Source organism: Phacochoerus africanus, chromosome 3 (genome assembly GCF_016906955.1).
Source record: "Phacochoerus africanus isolate WHEZ1 chromosome 3, ROS_Pafr_v1, whole genome shotgun sequence".
NCBI classification, from domain to species: domain Eukaryota; kingdom Metazoa; phylum Chordata; class Mammalia; order Artiodactyla; family Suidae; genus Phacochoerus; species Phacochoerus africanus.
The window spans coordinates 133,653,197-133,673,928 of NC_062546.1; the positions used below are offsets into that span (position 1 = coordinate 133,653,197).

A 20,732-nucleotide genomic window follows, 5' to 3' on the forward strand; every position below is an offset into this window, starting at 1 on the left:
CACTATGAGGTACCACCTTACACCAGCCGGAATGGCCATCATCAAAAAGTCTACAAACAATAAGTGCTGGAGAGGGTGTGAAGAAAAGGGAACCCTATTATACTGTTGGTGGGAATGTAAATCCACTGTGGAAAGCAGTATGGAGATTCCTCAGAAAACTAAACAGAGAACTACCATTTGATCCAGCAATCCCACTCCTGGGCATCTACCCAGAGAAAACCATGACTCGAAAAGACACATGTACTCCAACGTTCATTGCAGCACTATTTGCAATAGCCAAGACATGGAAACAACCTAAATGTCCATCGACAGAGGAGTGATCAAGAAGATGTAGTACATATGCACAATGGAGTATTACTCAGTCATTAAAAGGAACGAAATACCAGCATTTTTAGCAACGTGGATGGACCTAGAAATTACCATGCTAAGTGAAGTCAGCCATACAATGAGACACCAACATCAAATGCTTTCACTGACATGTGGAGTCTGAAAAAAAGGACAGACTGAACTTCTCTGCAGAACAGATGCTGACTCACAGATACTGAAAAACTTACGGTCTCCGGAGGAGACAGTTTGGGGAGTGGGGGGATGTGCTTGGGTTATGGGATGGAAATCCTGTGAAATTCAGTTGTTATGATCATCATACAGCTACAGATGTGATAAATTCATTTGAGTAATAAAAAAAATAGATTGTAATTGTACAATGTTCTAAAGAAAATACCATGGTTACTTAGGGTAAAACTAAATGTGAGTCAGCATGGACATAGAAAACAAACTTATGGTTATCCAAGGGAAAGGAGGGGAAGGACAGGGTTTAATAATAATAATAATAGTAATAATAATAATAAATTAGGAGTTTAGAATTAGCAGGTGCAAAATACTATATATAGAACAGATAAGCAACAAGGTCCTACTGTATTGCACAGAGAATTATATATTCAGTATCCTGTAGTAAACCATATTGGAAAAGAATCTGAGAAAGAATAGATATATGTATAACTGGATCACTTTGCTGTATACCAGAAACTAGCACAACACTGTAAATCAACTATACCTCAATAAAAATAATGCTTTAAAAATAAATAAGTAAACTACAGGTGAGTCAAATGGGGAATGCATTTTAGGGGTTTTCAGATATATTTTTAAATTTTCTTTTCACGGCCACACCTGCAGCATATGGAAGTTCCCATGCTAGGATTTGAATTGGAGTTGCAGCCCCCAGCCTGCACCACAGCCATAGCAACATGGGATCCCAGCTGCATCTGCAATCTACACCACAGCTTGTTGTGAATGCTGGATCCTTAACCCTGAGCAAGGCCAGGGATTGAACTCACATTCTCAGGGACACTGTGTCTGGTTCTTAATCCACTGAGCTACAACAGGAATTCCCCAGGCAATTTTTAATTTGATTACTTTGAAAATTGCCGAGCATCTTGGTGGATTAGCATTCTTTTGTTTCTACTGATTTAGGATTATCTCAAGTGCAGTTTTCCCTTAACTAACTTAAAATATTTAAGGCTACCTATTGCTTTTTGAAATTACAGTCTGAACTGTTTTTTTTTTTTTTCTTTACTGCTGCAGTTAGTCATTCTCCAAATAAGCGTCTGTGTTTCTGAGAAAGACTTGAAAAAATTTTAAGAACACTAAGTACTATTGACTGTCACTAAGTTTTGATTTCTTCATGCACCCTGAAGTCCAAACATGATAAGTGATCAGTAATAAATAAGATCTTTCTTACTAGTTGAAACTGTACCATACTAAGTTACCATATGATTTGTGGGAGGTGGAATAAAGGGACTCTCCATACTACTCCCTTTCAACCAAATCACCTCCATTTTCAGTCTCATTTATATATTATGGAGAGGATGTGCTGTATAAGATTTTCTAAAGGTTGATAAACCATTATTTGAAAAGTTCAAAGCCGCTAGTAAACTCACCCCAAAGTCCTATACGCTTGAGCGAATGGTGAGTGAGTGAATGGCAACAGTTCTTTCTTGGCCTGAGGGGAGACACAGAGCCTTAAAGCTCTCTTCTAGCTGCTTGCTTTTGTCCCAAAGTTTATATCTGCTCTGATAGATTTAGTTTATAGCTTGAAGTAAATTGTCACACTTATTTTAATTTTATGTGGGGTAGGTACAGGCTGCGAAAAAGGGCACACAAACTGAAAAATTCATTCAGATACATAAATATTTTATGTCTTGATATCTGTTTGGAAATATCCATCTAATTACAACAACTTTTTCTTTTTCTCCTTTTTTCTTTCATAGTATACCCCGTAAGCTTTTGGATAAAAGACACCCATAAATTCTTACTTTTTTTTTGTCTTTCGAGGGCTGCACCCGTGGCATATGGAGGTCCCCCGGCTAAGGGTCTAATTGGAGCTGTTGCTGCCAGCCTACGCCAGAGCCACAGCAACACCAGATCCAAGCCATGTCTGCGACCTACACCACAGCTCATGGCAAGGCCGGATCCTTAACCCACTGAGCAAGGCCAGAGGTCGAACCTGAAACCTCATGGTTCCTAGTCGGATTTTTCTTTCTGCTGCGCCATGATGGGAACGCCTCCTATAAATTCTTACATAAATTAATTAATGTTGTATTTTTGTTCCTCAGCTCAACTCAGGTGGTTTCTTGATACTAAAATCTCTGCCTTTACTTTTATCCCACCAACCTATATTTTTAACCCCAAGTACCTGAGAGTCCCAGTGGAATCCTTCTTTAAAAAGCATGGTAGAATTATCCTGCTGCTCTATAGGAACTTTTTTGCTTGCTTTTGAAGTGTAGGAAAAAATCCAATTCTCAACAATTATAGGTAGCTTTAGGTAGTTGCTGCTGCACCAAAATTTTCTGAGGATGTATTTTCTAAAACACAATCAGTGGAAAAGATGGGAAACAATCAAAGAAATTACATGTACAGGATTTTTCCTTTTTTTTTTTTCCACAAGCCCTAGGAAGAAAAGAGGGTAGTTTGGAGCTTTTGTGTCTTGGAAAACCTCATAGGTGATTTTGACATGCAGCTTATTGTCCAGCATAAGAAAAACTTTGTGTTGCTTTCAGCTGCAAACCTCTAAACAAGTAAATTTTCCAGACTAAACTCATATGCTTCCAACTATGTCTTCAGGTCCTCATGGCTTATGGATCTCATTTAAAGTATACTGGTTCTAATAGCAAAACAATGATAGTCATTCCGAAGCCACCATTTTTTTTCACATTGCATACTTTTATCAATCATTTAGAAAACTCTTCTTATTCTGTGATAGTCCTTAACTGAAGAACATTATTTATATAGCAGGACTTTAAGAAAAACTATTTTATGATTCTAAACTTGAAAACTTACGAACTTCTAGGAATATGTACTCAGAACTAGGAGTCCAGTTTGAGAAACAATGAACTAAGGTGTTTAGTTCCATTATCGCTAATAGGATTCAATTCCAATTTGCCGATATGATTGCAAACTGGGAGAAAAAATGATTTCATTCCTAGTTTCATGATTTTTTATTCTAATATAAAGAAGTTTTAATTTTTTAAATATAGATGGAATATTAGAATTTGAAGGAAACTTAAAGGTTATCTAATAAAAATTGGTATTTTTTTAATTCAGTGAATTTTTTTATATTTATAGTTGTTCAACCATCATCTCAACTGAATTTTAGAATATTTCTATCCCAAGCCCCTAGTCCATCCCTTCCCTTCAACCTCTCCCCTTTGATAAATAATCATGAGTTGTTCAAAGGCTATGAATCTGTTTCTGTTCTTTAAATAACTTTGTTTATGTCTTTAAGATTCCTCCTATAAGTCATTAATACAAGTCTTTAATTCTTAGATATGTAAACAGGGGCTCAGAAAGATTGACACAGAAATGAGGGCATTTACTTTCTTAACATTTGAAAGCTGGGCTATTTGAGCTATTGGAAATCCTGTGTGTAACATAGTAGTTTCATTCATTCATTCATCATTCAGCGGGTATTTATTGAGTACTTGCTATGAATATATTATGATCTAGATTTTAGAATTTAGGCTTTGGTGATCTTGAAATAAACAGAACACAGTTTTTGCCATGTTAATTTCTCTTTAGTGAGAGAGAAATGCACTAAACAAGAAAACAAAAATTTCAAGTGTTCTAAAAATTATAAAGCAGGGTAAAGAAAGAAAGATGTTTAGATAGTGTGGGATGATTTTTTATATAGTGTGGTGCAGAGTGGCACCTTTCTCTAAGGAAGTGAAAAAGGTAAACTTTAGGGAGTTCCCGTCGTGGCGCAGTGGTTAACGAATCCGACTAGGAACCATGAGGTTGCGGGTTCGGTCCCTGCCCTTGCTCAGTGGGTTAACGATCCGGCGTTGCCGTGAGCTGTGGTGTAGGTCGCAGACGCGGCTCGGATCCCGCGTTGCTGTGGCTCTGGCATAGGCCGGTGGCTACAGCTCCGATTCAACCCCTAGCCTGGGAACCTCCATATGCCGCGGGAGCGGCCCAAGAAATAGCAGCAACAACAACAACAACAATAACAACAACAACAACAACAACAAATAAAAAAATAAAAAAAAGAAAAGGTAAACTTTACATAGCTAAGGAAAATAACCATAAAGGCAGAGGAACAGCACATGGAGTAGCCATAGGGTTGGAGTATACCTTAGATTTTATTAATATAAATTTAGGAGGATTCCTATTAGAATTTAAGTTAATAAAATTCAATTTGAATTCATTAATTCCAACAGTTTTTTGTGAAGCTGTTTTTCAAGACAAAGGAAATTTCTTCTACAGGAAAATAATTGATTTTTCTTTATATTTTTTAGATGTTGCTAAATTTGCATAAAAAAAGTTGGATGGAAGGTTTGACACTTCAGGACTACAGTGAACACTGTAAACACAATGAATCAGTGGTGAAAGAAATGTTGGAATTAGCCAAGAATTACAATAAGGTAAAAACTTACTTTCAACATTTATTTCTTATAATCTTTGAAATACGTTTATGATTAGATGTCAGGCATTGTGTAAATATAAATAGTTCAAAATAGATTAGCCTATTTTATAGATCAGATAGTAAATATTTTAGGCTTTATAGGCCATCTGGTCCATCACAGCTTCTCAGCTCTGCCATTACAATGCAAAAGTAGCCACAGGTGATACATAAAGGAATGAGTGAGGCTGTGTACTAGGAAATATTATTTACTAAAACAGGCAGCTGGCTAGATGTGGCCCATGACCTATACTTTGCCAGCCCCTGTTGAAGACCTTGTAAAATAGTTATATATCTGAAATTTCTTCATTATTCAGAGGACTTTTCTTGGAAGGGGAGGGGAACAAGGAGATATAAACAATAACAACAGCATTTAATACCTGAAACATATACCTTAAGAATTTTCTGTTTTTTATTTAATAAATATTTATTGAAAGCCTGTTATGTGCCAGGCACTGGAGGTATGATAAGAAAGAAGACGTCCTTACAGAATTTATTTTTTGGTAGGGGAAATAGAAAGTAAACAAACACTATGTAATACATCGTGATTAATATTGCAAAGAAAAGGAACAGGATCATGTAAGGAAGAGTAACTAGGGCAGACCACTTATATAGGATGTTTAAAAAGTTATATTTTTCAGAATCTCTTGAAAGTATTTACTGTATGCTAAAGTATATGTGGCTATGATAATATTTTGTTTATACATTCTTTTACAATTTGGAAATTAAGAGAATAATTGAGCTATGACTAAAATATATCTTCTGTATTATATCAGTTTCCTAGGGCCATCATCACAAACTACCATAAAATATATGTCTTAAAACAACAAATTTATTACCTCACAATTCTGAAGCTAGAAATCCAAAATCAAGTTCTTGGGAAGGCTGTGCTCCCTGTGAAACCTCTAGGGGAGGGTTCTTCTTTTCCTTGCTTTGTGGCAGCATAACTCTAATCTCTAACCAGGGTTAGGATTTCAGTGTATCTTTTGAGAGGGAACATGATTCAACTCATAACATTTTTTAACTTTTTTAACAAAATTCACATAAAGAGTAGATTTTACATTTTGACCCAGTGCATGCTAATGTATATGTTTGCGTGTGTGGGTGGTGGTGGTGGTGTAGTGCAACAAAAGTTTTATGAAACAATATTTACCTTTGTTATAAATATATCCCTTGTAATAAGAAAATATTCTATTTTCTTTCCTATTTGACTGAATTTCATTCTGTTTCAGCTAGGTATACATGCATATTATACACATAGACGTATAGCTTGCAACTCATTACTTGTTGAAAACCTGCAGTTTGTAAAACATATGTACTATACAATATTATGCTTACTTATCGAATATCTACTGTACAATTTGCAATGGAAAACAAGGATCCATCCTTCATTTATAGGAAAACAGGGGCAGTAAGAAAAGTTCATAACCAGAGTACTAGACCAAAATTGGTTTTGTCCTGTGATACCTTAGTATTCAAATTGTCCACAGACCAGCTGCATCATTATCACCTGGGGTCTTATTAGAAATGTAGGCTCTTGGACCTGCTAAATTAGAATCTCCATTTTAACAAGATTTCCGAGAGATTTATATACTCATTCAAATTAGAAGTTATAGAGACCACTGCCATAGAGAAGTCCATGTGAAGTCCTGTAGAAGTTCAAAGGCTTTTGATTTCAACTGGGAGAAACCCAGGATGCTGTCTTAGAGAATAAAAACATTTGAACTAGGCTTTAAAGCATGAATAAGATTTGAACATACAGAGAAATGTTACCCTAGGCCAACTAAATACCATGAGCTAAGACTAGGAGACAGAAAAGGCAAGATATCTTTAGGAAAGTGTTTGGCTAGAGTACATAAAAGCGTGAATAGTGGGGAATAAATTTTTTTAAATTACTAAAGTAATAACGTTTGGAAAATCAGGATGGAGTTATTTTTGATCAGGGGCATGATATACTCAGAACCGGACTTGAGGTTACTTAATTTGACAATGGTATAGAAGAAAGGTTGTTATAAGAGGAGATTTGAAATGGAGATTCTATTTTAGAAATAGTTTGCTATTACTTGAACAAAGGTACTGTCTGTCTTTCTGAATTACTTTAGAGGGGGGATGTCAGTAGACAAATAAAATGTTGGATAGATGAAGTGAAAGAAGGCAAATCAAAGATGAATTAAAAGTTTCCTGCCTAGGTGCCTAAAAGTATGTTGGTAGTATTAACATTTCCAATTTAAGTAGAAGTAGAAAAATTGAGAAAGGACATAAGAAGTTCCATCTTAAATAAGAACTTTTCTATAAGGGGCTAAAAATTAACGGTTAGAGCTTTTAGAGATAGTTACAACTGATATTGTTTGTCACACCAAAAAAGTAATATTTTTCTTTTAAAATTAAATACATCTTACAGAATAAGCGTTAGCCAAGAGACAGTGTATAAATTTTTCCAAGTGTAACAGTAAGTCTTTTGAGAGAATTGAGCTTTGAAAAAATGTTGATGGACCCATACACACTAAATTACAGCAGAATTAGATTTGGCTTTGAAGAGCATGCCCTGATTTATATGTAGTGTTCCATCTGGAAATCAGCACTGGTTGTAAGGAAAATATATTTTTTTAATCTTTCTAGTATATGTTTTCATACCCTTAAGATTAAAGAGAAATAAATAGTCTATCAAATTTAAAGGTTTACCTTTTATAAATTAAAATGTTAGGACTTATTATTCAGCAGAGTAAAGGAATGGTTTTCATTTCTCTGTAACATTACAAGTTTAAGTAAATTCTTATTGGTACCACTGCCAGGAGATAACCTATTTATGGTTACTGCTGCCCATCCACAGAAGTTTTTCCTATTTTACAGTTTTAAAAAATCTCTGTAGTACTCAAAAACTTGTAAGGTTTGGTTATAAAATGAAAACAATGTGTAAGCTGTGATATGAAGGAGTCCAAATTTGGGACTGTAATTCCCTCTGATTGAAAGAGAATGCAGTGAAGTTTTTAGTAACACTTAAAATATAAAAAGACAGGCCCATACTACCAGTTCTTCATAGTATTCTTTTTAATTGGTTGGTGTTTTAAACTAAGGTAATTACTGTTAGGTGCCAGTTAGCTCCTAAAAATGAAAGAAGGTTAGAAAATAATTAAATTCCTTTGTCCCAGCTTTTTGATTTCAAATCTGAAATCCAAGCAGAGATTCTGCTTGATTATTAGTCATTGATTTCTCTAATTACTGAACTTCAACACTCACAGCTCTTTTATACCAAATCTCCTAATTTATTCATGTCAAGATGCATCATTTTTTAAAATATTGGTAATATTCAATTGGATTTTTTTTGTCTTTTTTTTTTTTTTTTTTTTTTTTTTGCTATTTCTTTGGGCCGCTCCCGCGGCATATGGAGGTTCCCAGGCTAGGGGTCGAAATCGGAGCTGTAGCCACTGGCCTACGCCAGAGCCACAGCAACGCGGGATCCGAGCCGCGTCTGCAACCTACACCACAGCTCACAGCAACGCCGGATCGTTAACCCACTGAGCAAGGGCAGGGACCGAACCCGCAACCTCATGGTTCCTAGTCGGATTCGTTAACCTCTGCGCCACGACGGGAACTCCTCAATTGGATATTTATAAGTGAATATGCCAGTGGGAAAATGGGTTATAAAAGATTTTGTTTTTTGTGGGGTTTTTTTTGTCTTTTTGCCATTTCTCGGGCCCCTCCCGTGGCATATGGAGGTTCCCAGGCTAGGGGTCGAATCGGAGCCATAGCTGAGGGCCTACACCAGAGCCACAACAACTCGGGATCCAAGTCGCGTCTGTGACCCACACCATAGCTCACAATAACGCTGTATCCTTAACCCACTGAACAAGGCCAGGAATCGAACCCGCAACCTCATGGTTCCTAGTCAGATTCATTAACCACTGCGCCACGACGGGAACTCCTAAAAGATGTTTTTAAGAATAGCATAGAAACATAAAAATTTGCTTTATTTTCAAACACATAGCCTTATAAATTCAGAGATCTGACAGTTTACTTTTCAGGTAGAAATACTGCCTACTTAGTAACCTGAAAGAAAGTTTGGATACCTCTTTTATGTAATTACATATAACAGATTACATATTACTTTTGGTTTACTACAGTAGCTATAATAAATAAGAAAGTCCTGTTTTGTGCTAGTGCAATAAGATAGGAAAAACAAAATAAGGTAAAATATTGGGAAACCAGGTGGCTTATCATTATTTAAGTATGATAGGATATGTTTACAGTCAAACATAGAAATACATGAGCCCAAACTAGAATACTGTTATAACTATTATGATTTAGAATTATGTAGGTTACAGTAACCATGCAGATACTGAAACTTGCTGAAACTAGTTGAAAAATAGAAAATGCAAATCAGTCCACAGTAACATCCAAAATTATAAAATACTTAGGAATAACTACTATAATATAATTGTTTAAATATATACATGATTTTTGAAAAATACTAAAAACATTTGTGAATCAATTTCCTTGTTTCCAAAAGGGAAGTGTCAAAACTTGTAAAGCTGTGGTCAGGCTTCCCAAAGATTAGTTTGGTGCTAATAAGAATATCATTGAGCTTTTAAAATTTTGATAACTTGACAGTAAAATTTATCTGCAATAAAAATAACATTTATTGAATGCTTGTTAGGAGTCAGACTGGCAGAAAGTATTTGTACCTCTACCACAGAAAGGGTTAGGATCCAAAAGGTACATAATAAGCAAAGAACTCCTGTAAAGTAATTTTAAGAAACAATAATAGAATTGTGGCGTTCCTCTCATGACTCAGCAGTAACAAACCTGACTAGTATCCATGAGGACCAGTTTGATCCCTGGTCTCACTCAGTGGGTTAAGGATTTGGTGTTTCTGTGAGCTGTGGTGTAGGTCACAGGTGTGTCTCGGATCTGGCGTGGATGTGGCTGTGGCATAGGCCAGCAGCTACACTCCAGTTCAACCCCTAGCCTGGGAACTTCCATATGCCATGGTTGCGGCCCTAAACAGACAATAAAATAAAATAAAATGATAAATTGTACAACAGAGTGGAAAACTCACTAAAGGCAAATATCATATAAACATGAAGAGTTCAACCTTATTAAGTAATCAAAGAAAAAAGTTAAAAGTATAAATAGAATTTAAAAAAAAAATGGTTTGGGAGAATGCACCAATAGTGGGAAAATAATGTGACACGTGACATTTTTGAAGGCCATCTCCCAATTTTATCTCTCAGTTTTAAGTGCATCTAACTCTTTAAGCCTACATGTTCTCTTTTAAGGGTTTATTATGAAGAATAAAATTCTTTAAGTACCAATTTAGAGAAATATTTACAACTTGCTATTACGTGTAAAACCTAAATTATGTAACAACAGGAAAATCCCTACTGTGTTACCTTCCCTCTCTTTTTTCTGTGATAACCTATCTCATGTATATCTCAATGTATTATACTATCAACAGTTGTCACCTTTAAGATGGAAAGCAAAGGGCTCTTTTTTTTATATACTTAATGTAAATCCTGGATTATTCTCAGTTTTTGTACTAATAAGCAAGTGTTACTTATATCTAAGATTGTTATAGCTTGAAATAACAATGGCTTAAACAAGATAGAAACGTCTGTCTCTTGCACTTAAAGGCCAGTATGAAACACTGAAGTCATTGCAAATCCAGGTATCTCCCTCCATCTTTTGATCCATTTTCCTTGTACTACCTTCCATCCTTTATCTCTCTTCATGATTCAGGATGAGTGATAAAACTTTAGCCATCCCATCTGAGTTCCAAGCAACAGGAAAAAATGAAAGGGCAAAAGAGGGATACTTCCTGGCTAAATCAGTTCACTTTTAAGAGCTAGCTGAATCAGTTCTTTTTTAGGAGATTTTCTGTAATTCCCACCTAGCACTTCTGATTATATCTCATTAGCAGAACTTAGTCAGGTGGACATACTTTGCTTTGAGAAAGGCTAAGTAATGTTGTCTTTTACCTGGGAGCATTACTGCCTTTAATAAAATCAGGGTTATATTGCAAAAGAGGGAAGAGAAGATGTATGTTGGGTAGGTAGCTAGTAGTAGACTCTGCCATAGAAATTTTTTTCAATGAGCTGGACTGCAATTTCTATTATACACACACATACTTGTATGAGTGTGCACATGTGCGTGCACACGCACACACACAATCTTTATGTCTATTTTATGTTTTAAAATTAGATTCCTTATAATATTTTTAAAAAGAATTTATGCCATTAAGGTCACTTAGTAAATTGGGTTTGGCTTTATTCAGGATATGTCATAAAAAAGTAATGATCTCCCAGAGTTCCTCTCGTGGCACAGCGGAAACAAATCCGACTAGGAACCATGAGGTTGCGGGTTCGATCCCTGGCCTTGCTCAGTGGGTTAAGGATCTGGCCTTGCCATGAGCTGTGGCGTAGGTCCAAGACGCAGCTCAGATCCTTTGTTGCTGTGGCTGTGGTGTAGACCGGCGGCCACAGCTCCGATTCAACCCCTAGCCTGGGAACCTCCATATGCCGCGGGTGCTGCTCAAAAAAAAAAAAAAAAGTAATGATTTCCCAAATTGCTGTGAGTGTTGCTTCGAGATCTTTGGAGATAGATGGGACTAAGTTTAAATCACAGTTTCATTGTGCATTGGCTGTATGACTGTTTGTGTCCCCATCATTTGTTGTGTACACTTCTTTTTTATGTATTTTATATTGTGTTATAATTTGAGATTCGCAGGTAAAGTAAAGCCCAAATGTGAGCTTCTTGAGGAGCAAGAACTGTCTTAATGTTAGTACCTAATAGTTATTTATTGAATATAGAAGTATTTCTGGAATTAACCTATAGGAGAGAGTATCTAATTTCTTTATGTGAAATGTAGACTAGCTCCTTCACTACGATGTTTTAAGAATTCAGTAAATTAGTATGTATATGTTAATGTTTAATTACTGATGGTCACAGGAAAACCAGTTCCATATTTTCCATATTCACACCTGTATATGTTCTCAGATAGTTTTCTAATTGTTTCACATTTGTTAATTTTGCTTTCCCAAGGTTTTTTTGTGTTATTTGTTTGTTTGTTTGTTTGATTGTTTTTATGGCCGCACCCATGGCATATGGAAATTCCCGGGCCAGGGATTGGATCTGAGCCATAGCTGCCACCTACACCACAGCTGCAACAGCACTGGATCCTTTAACCTGCTGCACAATGCTGGGGATCAAACCTATACCTATGCAGTTACCCCCGCCACTTCAGTCAGATTGTTAACCCACTGCACAACAGCAGAAAATCCACCCAAGTGTTTTGTTTTGTTTGGGGATTTTTTGTTTTTTGCTTTGTAGGGCCTCAGCACTCGCTGCATATGGAGCTTCCCAGGCTAGGGGTCCAGTCGGAGCTACAGCTGCCAGCCACAGCCACAGCAACGCAGGATCCAAGTCGAGTCTGCAACCTACACAACAGCTCACGGCAACACCAGATCCTTAACTCACTGAGCAAGGTCAGGGATCGAACCCACAACCTCATGGCTCCTAGTCGGATTTGTTTCCCCTGCACCATGACAGGAACTTCACCCAAGTATTTTTTTTCTTTTTTTGTATTTTTTGTCTTTTTTTTTTTTTGCCACTTCTTGGGCTGCTCTCATGGCATATGGAGGTTCCCAGGCTAGGGGTCAAATCTGAGCTGTAGCCACCAGCCTACGCCAGAGCCACAGCAACTTGGGATCCGAGCCGAGTCTGCAACCTACACCACAGCTCACAGCAACGCTGGATCATTAACCCACTGAGCAAGGGCAGGGATGGAACCTGCAACCTCATGGTTCCTAGTCGGATTCGTTAACCACTGCACCACGACGGGAACTCCTTCACCCAAGGTTTGTTTTTTTTGTTTTGTTTTTGTCTTTCTTTTTTTGTGTGTGTGTGTGTGTGTGTGTGTGTGTGTGTGTGTGTGTGTGTGTTTGCTGCTTTTTGGGCTGCTCCCGTGGCATATGGAGGTTCCCAGACTAGGGGTCTAATCGGAGCTGTGACCGCCCGCCTACGCCAGAGCCACAGCAGTGCGGGATCCAAGCCACTCTGTAGCCTACAACACAGCTCACGGCAACGCTGGATCCTTAACCCACTGAGCAAGGGCAGGGATCAAACCTGCAACCTCATGGTTCCTAGTTGGATTCGTTAACCACTGCGCCACGATGGGAACTCGTTTAAAGCCATTTCTTTAAACTTACTCTAAAAAAAAATAAAAAATAAAAAAATAAACTTACTCTCTATCCCCATGACCCATAATGTGATTTTCAGTTATATAGTCAATGCATTAACTTTTTATAAAAATAAAAAAAGAAGTAAAATGCCTTATATTGTATTTAATAGCAGTTATGCAGAGATTAACAGTGAAAAAAATGATCACATAGGTGCTTTTAGAAAGCATGTGCTTAAATGGGACCATGTTATAGAGTGAACATAGCTAACATGGCAAAGGGAAAAAAAGAGGCCCAAGGAATGGAATGTGTGAAGCACAAGGTGAAATAAGAGACATGGTGTCATAAAAGCAGAGATTAAAGGATCAGATGGGAAAGGGGGTACTGGAAAAGGTGTTCCAAAAGTTCAGTTAAACCAAGTCCATTGGGATTTACCTAGTGCAGATCCTTAAAGGAGTATTAATAAAGTGCCAAGGATCCATTCCATGTTTGTTAAAGGGTAAATAAAGTGATAAAATTTGAAACACGGGTTTCCCATTTGAGAAATTTCACCATTACCAAAAGAAAGATAATGAGGTTAATGGGTTTAGTAAAAACCTCTTTAAGATAGGGGGTACATCTGAGGGGATTATGATAACATAACAGACCAAATTCTAGGAATTTCTTAGAGCTGTGCAGACCGTACATGATGGGATAGCCATCTGGGGGTCTTTGTTGATAAACTGTTAAAAACGTTTCTAGTGTGAATAGCCACAAACATTTTCAGTGCTTTTTTGTTGGTTGAGTAAACCTAAGAGCACGAATGCAAAAGCAAAATTTGATGCCAAATCACAGAAGTTGCCATAAACACAGAAGTTCCCCTAGTGAGGACACTGCCTGTGCCTGAATTTCATTTGTTTCTGCTGCTACCATTTCTTAATTTTTCCTGGTGACTAGCCAGATTAGAACTATGAATGAAGACAAACTGGTCTTGCCCAGATGGTAGATGAGATAAAGGTAATAACTTAGGTAGAAGAGAAAATATTTGGGGGTTTAATGTGATGATTTCAGAATATAAGAGATGTGCTTAACTCTTTTGTCATGGGGGTTTGCAACCTTAGTATATGCCTAAATCTACAGCTGCTCCTCATTTTCCAGATGGCATCTATGGCTGGGAGTACTTTTTACCATCTGCACTTCTCAAAGAGTTTGTGAACTCTCTCTTTTAATTATTGGAAATGGAAAAACTAATTGGTAAAATGGTTAAATGATATAAAAGATTTTAAAAATTGAATTAGAGCTTTTTATTTTCAATTTAACCTTTCAATAAGATCAGTGCTTTAATTTTTTTTTTACTTTCATCTTTGCATATCTGCCATTTTTGATATTTGTGATAGTCCAGAACACTCCATAATAACTATTTTGTGCATGGATTGGTATTTTGAGCCAGATTCTCAAACTCTTACCTCCTTCTAATACTGTAAAGTACTATTGTTGGCATGTGCATGGAAAAAGTAACACTGAATGGATATAGAGTACTAACTTATGTGAATTGTTTCATTCATCTAATATGTTTTCAAGTCAGAAAGATATAGTGTCATGATTTGTAGAAGTAATTTAGAAAGATAAACTTTTTATGTATTGCCATTGTTTCCATATATGTAAAACATACAGGTAGTAGAAGAAGCAATTTCCCAGTTAGGAGACACTTCTTTAACTAGCTCAGAATAATAGGAGTGGCATCTGACTCTGAAAATGAACATACTCTCTGTCTAGGGAATTCTAGATTTGGAGTGTTATTTTCCCTTCTTTCAGTTTTATGAATTATAAATGTACTTCCTAATGATGTGTTGTAAATAAGTATCCTATAATAAACAGTAGATACAATACTTATTCACTATCTTTTTCTCTTTAGGCAGGTTCTGCTGGGGAAAATTCTCTAGATAGTTTGTCCATTTATAAAATTAGATACTTGCCATCTTTGCTCATTTTCAATTTCTCTGTTTACAAAACTATTAAGAAGGTGTGAAATGAAGCCAAACTTCCCAGTCTATGGGAAATGTCTGATGATTGCATTTCCTACATGTTCATTGTTTACACATGAAGAAATTTGGCAGCTGAGAGATTAAGTTTAGAGTATCCAAATCTAACCTTCACTGGGATTTTGGTTTCCTACTTTCTGCCCCTATCATTTTATCGCCTTTTATAATCATATTTTTGGTAAGTGCTAAGATATTATTTCTTAAGATTGGTTATACTTAGGTCTTCTTAATTTTCCATTTATCAAATGCTATGAATAAATCATAGACCAGAAGTTCATCTGGTGCAGAATCCTAGCTTCAAGCGGTAACATACCCAAAAATGTTGCAGCGGTTCCATAAACTTAGAATTCTCAATAAAGCAGTTTTGGAGGGGAGTTCCCATCATGGCTTAGTGAAAACGAATCTGATTAGCATCCATGAGGATGCAGGTTTGATCCCTGGTCTCGCTCAATGGGTTAAGGATCTGGCGTTTCTGTGGCTGTGGTGTAGGCCAGCGGCTATAACTCCAATTCGACCCATAGCGTAGGAACCTCTGCATATACCATGGGTGTGGACCCCCCCCCCCAAAGAAAGGCAGTTTTTTAGTGGTGCCATGATTAGAAGAGAGGACAATAGTGGTAGGCAATCTAAATCTAAATGCTGTCATTATTTTAAAATTATTCTGCTAGAAAATTTATGATAATGCACGTAAAATTTTGTTGCTAACTCTGGAAAAGATAGAAAGTGGTTTGAGTATATGGTTTGGTTGATTTAATTTTTATTTGAATTGGCATTTCAAATAATTTTTTTTAATGTTGAAAACTTCAGATTATGCTATTTCTTCATGATTATTAAGGAACATTCATGTGGAGAAGTGAGATTGTTTTATGAATATATGTATTACTTTTAGAGATTTAAATATGTGAGGACCTTAAGGGAGAAAACTATATGATTCGATAAAGGGACCAAAAGTCAGCAGGTACTTTACTCCTAAGTGTTACTTATAGTTAAATAGATACTGGGTATGCATGGGTTCTGTTGACAAGAAAAAGGAAACAAAGATATAGGAAGTTGGGGGAGAGCCATAGTGAAAAGAAAAGAAAAAGAAGACTGAGTAAGACCAGTTAGTACCACAGTGCCACAAGCAGCTGCCTTAAGTTCTTATATCTTCCAGTTCAGCCATCCCTCAGAGAATTCTATGACAGTTACCAAATAGTTAACACTTCCATTTGGTGGTCCAGTTTGATATTTTTCAGTGTCTTTTACAAATTTCTGAAAGTCTGATTTCAAAATGATGGTGGTAATAGTTTTTATTACTCTGATGGCTATTCTAAGATTAGCAGAATTGCTTTTTTGTTTAATAAATTACTTGAGTAAAAGATTGTGTGAATGAAAATTATGATCAACATTATCTTTAGTGATTATTCTGCAGTAGAAAAAGTAAATTTAGAATTTGAAACTCTGTCCTTTGTGTTTCATTCACAGGCTGTAGAAGAAGAAGATAAAATGACACCTGAACAGCTGGCAATAAAGAATGTTGGCAAGCAGGTGAGGTGTACTATAATAGGTTATGCAGTCTCATAATAACATGCTCTTATAGAGTGTAAACTATTTTGGAGCCTGTATGATTTTTCCCCCCCTGTCGGTTCACTCTGCATTTTTCTTCTGTCATGTAAATGTGATGCTAATTTTAAAGGTCACTGAATTATTTGATGTCAGATTCTCTTTGCCATCTAAAGACAAGTAAATCACAAATATACCTGTGATGTACTATCTTTAGTGAAAATAATTGAGTAGAAGTGAATTAGGAAACTTGTGTCCTGAGTTAATATGTCAAGTATTATTTTTGCTTGAAATGTTATCCATGAAGTTAATAGAATGGTAGAGGTTTTTAAAAATATGTAACAGTTTTAAAGATAATATAGTTTATCAACATGTAGATTTCAATACATAGGTTATGTTCCTGAGAAAGCTTAGAGACCTATTGGGTTATACTGAGTGAAGAGAAAGGGCTTTATGTATTTGCTCTTTCACTTTTCCCAAATGAAATATATATTTTAGTTCCTATTTCCTGAAGGTTAGGGGGAACACACCAACCAATTAAAAGAATCTACAGATTAATTAGACTGTTTTTTAAAGAATCTTGATTACATTTTTTCATTTCATGGAACATGGTTATCATATTGCTGATGTTGGCAGAATCTTGATATTTCAGATGCAAGACACTAAGCTGTCTTTGCTTTCAGCCATCCTACCATATGCTCTGATCCCATCACATCTCACAAGCTATGTAGGTTTGGGCCAGGACCATTCTTGGATGGGAAATCTCTAAGAATCACCCAGCTGCCACATGAAGTAATGTAGATAACTGAGGGAAGTGTGTTACCAATTCACTGCATAACCAGTTATTCCAACAGAGCAGTAGGGGCAAAGGTCTGACTTAAATATCATAATTGGTAAAATCAAATCTCATTACATTCTGAGTGTTATAACTTACATAACAACAGGAACCCTCCAAAACCAGAATGAAACAGCTCCTCTTATTCTCTCATCCTGTGTGATATAGTCACCCTTGTTGTCTTTTCCCACCACTTTAGTCTAATATGTAATATTAGATCACCACCTTGGAACTAGCACTTTATAGCATTCAGCAACTATTTTTTGAATACGTGACTCTGACGCTATAGTTTTTAGATATAGATTCTGCTTAACAGCAGCAAATAAAAGGAGTAAATTAAAATAAAAGTGAAACTGAAAAATATATAATTGGCAAAGTTTAATAATCATCAGAATCTTTTTTTTTAAATATAGTACCTCACTAGTTTGGCCTACTGCGTGGCAAAAGCAAAACTGTCTATGATGGAAACAGACCAATATCTTTTTCTCCTGCCAGTCTTTCTTAGTCTCTTTCACCTAAAATACCCTAAGGCTTATTTCTGAAATGAAGAAAATTTAATATTGTGGTCCAGTTATTTGAAATTATTTGTAGCATGTTGTATCTCTGGGTGTTTTAAGGAAATCAAGCATATTGAAATTGTAATTTAGGAAAGAACAGCCAAGAAATAATTTTAGTGGTAAACATTTGTTTAAAGTTAGGAGTCTTGGTAATACATATAAGAAAATAATGTTTTAATTGAAAGTTTTTTGTTGTGCAGTTTATATTCTTTATGTCAATGCTTTCAACTTTAGCTGAAATATTTTAGTCAGCTCAGCCTTAAACATAAATGTATATTAAGCATTTTAATTTAACTTCCTTTATTATAGCACAATTTTAAGCCTCGTTTTTAACTCAGATATTTCAGATATAGAGTTGATCAGGTTTAAGTTAATGGATTGTATCTGTTATACTTTTCTGTGTTGTATTTTTTCAAAATAGCTACAGGAGATATTTATTCTTAATGCTTTAGAATTGATGCAAATTCTATTTAAGTTTTTAAACTACCAACAGTGACTTTTGATCTAAGAATATTTCCTGAATCATTTAAAACACTATTCCTGAAATATTAAAATTATATAGTAATTAACTTAAAATTATAGAGGAAATGATGAGAATTCACATTGAACTCTTACCTATTGGTATGTCTGCTTTGAGTAAAGCATCCCCTTCAACATTCAATATATATGAATGGCAGAAAATATGTTCACATAACCAGGCTTATACACACAAAAATGCTTATACTTAAAAAAACAAAGCAGATGATTTCTAACTGTATAGAATTCCTTATTACTCTTTATAATTTCTGCTAGTCATAACATGGATTGTATAAATCAGTCTTTCATTGTTTAATCTTATTTATCACTACTTAACATTTTAACAAATTTAGAAATTCTGAAAATATAGTGATATATTAGCAAAGTTAAATTGTAAAAAATATATAAATTTAGGTTAGCTTTCTTTACCAGTTTCATCAGGTACTGAAAAAAATCTGTAATCAGTCTACCAGTAACATGGTTCTTTTTTTTTTTTCTTTTTCTTTTTCTTTTTCTTTCTTATTCTTTTTTTCTTTTAGGACCCCAAACGTCACTTGGAGGAACATGTGGATGTACTTATGACTTCAAATATTGTCCAGTGTTTAGCAGCTATGTTGGATACTGTTGTATTTAAATAAAGCAATGCAAAAAGCTATTAGTGATACTTTCAGTGTATATTCCTCTATTGTTCCTACTGCTCAAAATCAAGGGACTTCTGAAGGTGTATATAGTTAAATATAAGACATCTGGCATCATTTGCAGCACTGTAACACCTTCAGTCTCCATTGTGCAATTACTTCTGTTTCTTTAGTCAGGGTCTTTGCAGATTCCAAAGTTGTATAAGAATACATCAAAGTGGACAAATTTTGTTAAGATCCCATTTAATATTTGAAGAAATCAGTAACACAAATATATTTTGATTGTTGGCTTACACAATAAAATACATTTCCAATCTATGTCTCCTGAGGTCTTTTTGGCACTGGGTGGGATTGACAGAATAACATTTGACAGTGCTTTAGAATCTCATATAAAGATATATTTCCCTTTGCAATTTAAGATAACACAGAAAATATCAGTGTGGTAACAAAACTTTGCAAATGTAAAATGATTGCCATTAATGAGTGGCTACCTCATTAGTGAGTAATCCAGAAAAAATGCTGACATATTCTATTAAAAGTATTTGTTGCAAGTTAATATTGTATACTCATATCTTGTTAACATAATATACTTTCAGTATTTCAGAGGAGTGAATTTAAGAAGAAAAGGGAGGCAATTTAAATTTAGGCTTTTAGCATTTTTTAAGAGTACATTCCACCATTAGTGTTGAGATTGGGATTGCCTCCTGCAAGACTTCACTAGACTTTCAGCTCAGATAGCCATAGAAGGTGTATAATGTCTTCAAAGCAAAATGAGAAAAGTAGCTATACTGTGAGTTTACTATCATGAGCACATAAGCAGTAATTTTATTGTGTCCTCTCATCTACCTTAACTTAGAAGTACCCAGTGTTCTGATAACGACAAAAGTTTGACTAATGGCAATTTTTATAGATGACCTTGTCCCTCAATCTGTTTCTAACCTGATGGACATAAGTAACTATTAATACTCACTCATGGTACAGCACCATACTGGGTACACTAAGGAATGTGCAAAACACATGGAGATGACCATTTAATTCTTGTCTCTACTCTTTGTGAAAATATGGTAAGAATGTTTATAAGGCTTCATTAAAGGAGGAATTTATTTGGGGGCTTAGAATTTAGACAGCCTCTGCTAGAGGTGGTATAATGTGGTAAACCAAATCACTGTCCTATTTCAACAGTTCTAGGCTCTTGGTTGCCTGATGAAAAGTTACTAGAAACTACAAGTGGAAATTGCTTAAATTCCCTGTGTGTTTCAGTCTCTTTTCTGGCGGGATAAGAGGTATTTGGAGTGTTTCTTGACTGTCTTATGTTTTCTTCTTTTAAATATAGTGAAGGTATATTTTATGTAGGACTTGTAGCATGTGTTAATTTAATTGTTGGGATTATAACAGCTAATCATTTACAATTAAAATATAAGGATTGAAGTTAGTTTTTCTTTTGCCTGATTTAAACATGTGTGCAAGCTTTTTTTGTTTTTGTTTTTTGTTGTTG

General features: G+C 35.5%; 1 protein-coding gene across 1 annotated transcript in view; it reads left to right on the forward strand.

The window, feature by feature from the left end:
• PSMD14 (proteasome 26S subunit, non-ATPase 14) overlaps nt 1–19,555 on the forward strand; it is a 103,144-nt gene extending 83,589 nt beyond the window's left edge. The window contains exons 10-12 of the mRNA XM_047772738.1: nt 4,791–4,916; nt 16,614–16,676; nt 19,139–19,555. Of these exons, the coding sequence (XP_047628694.1) occupies nt 4,791–4,916; nt 16,614–16,676; nt 19,139–19,237 (288 nt within the window). The 3' untranslated portion in view covers nt 19,238–19,555. The remainder of the gene's footprint in view (nt 1–4,790; nt 4,917–16,613; nt 16,677–19,138) is intronic.
• The last annotated feature ends 1,177 nt before the right edge of the window (nt 19,556–20,732 follow it).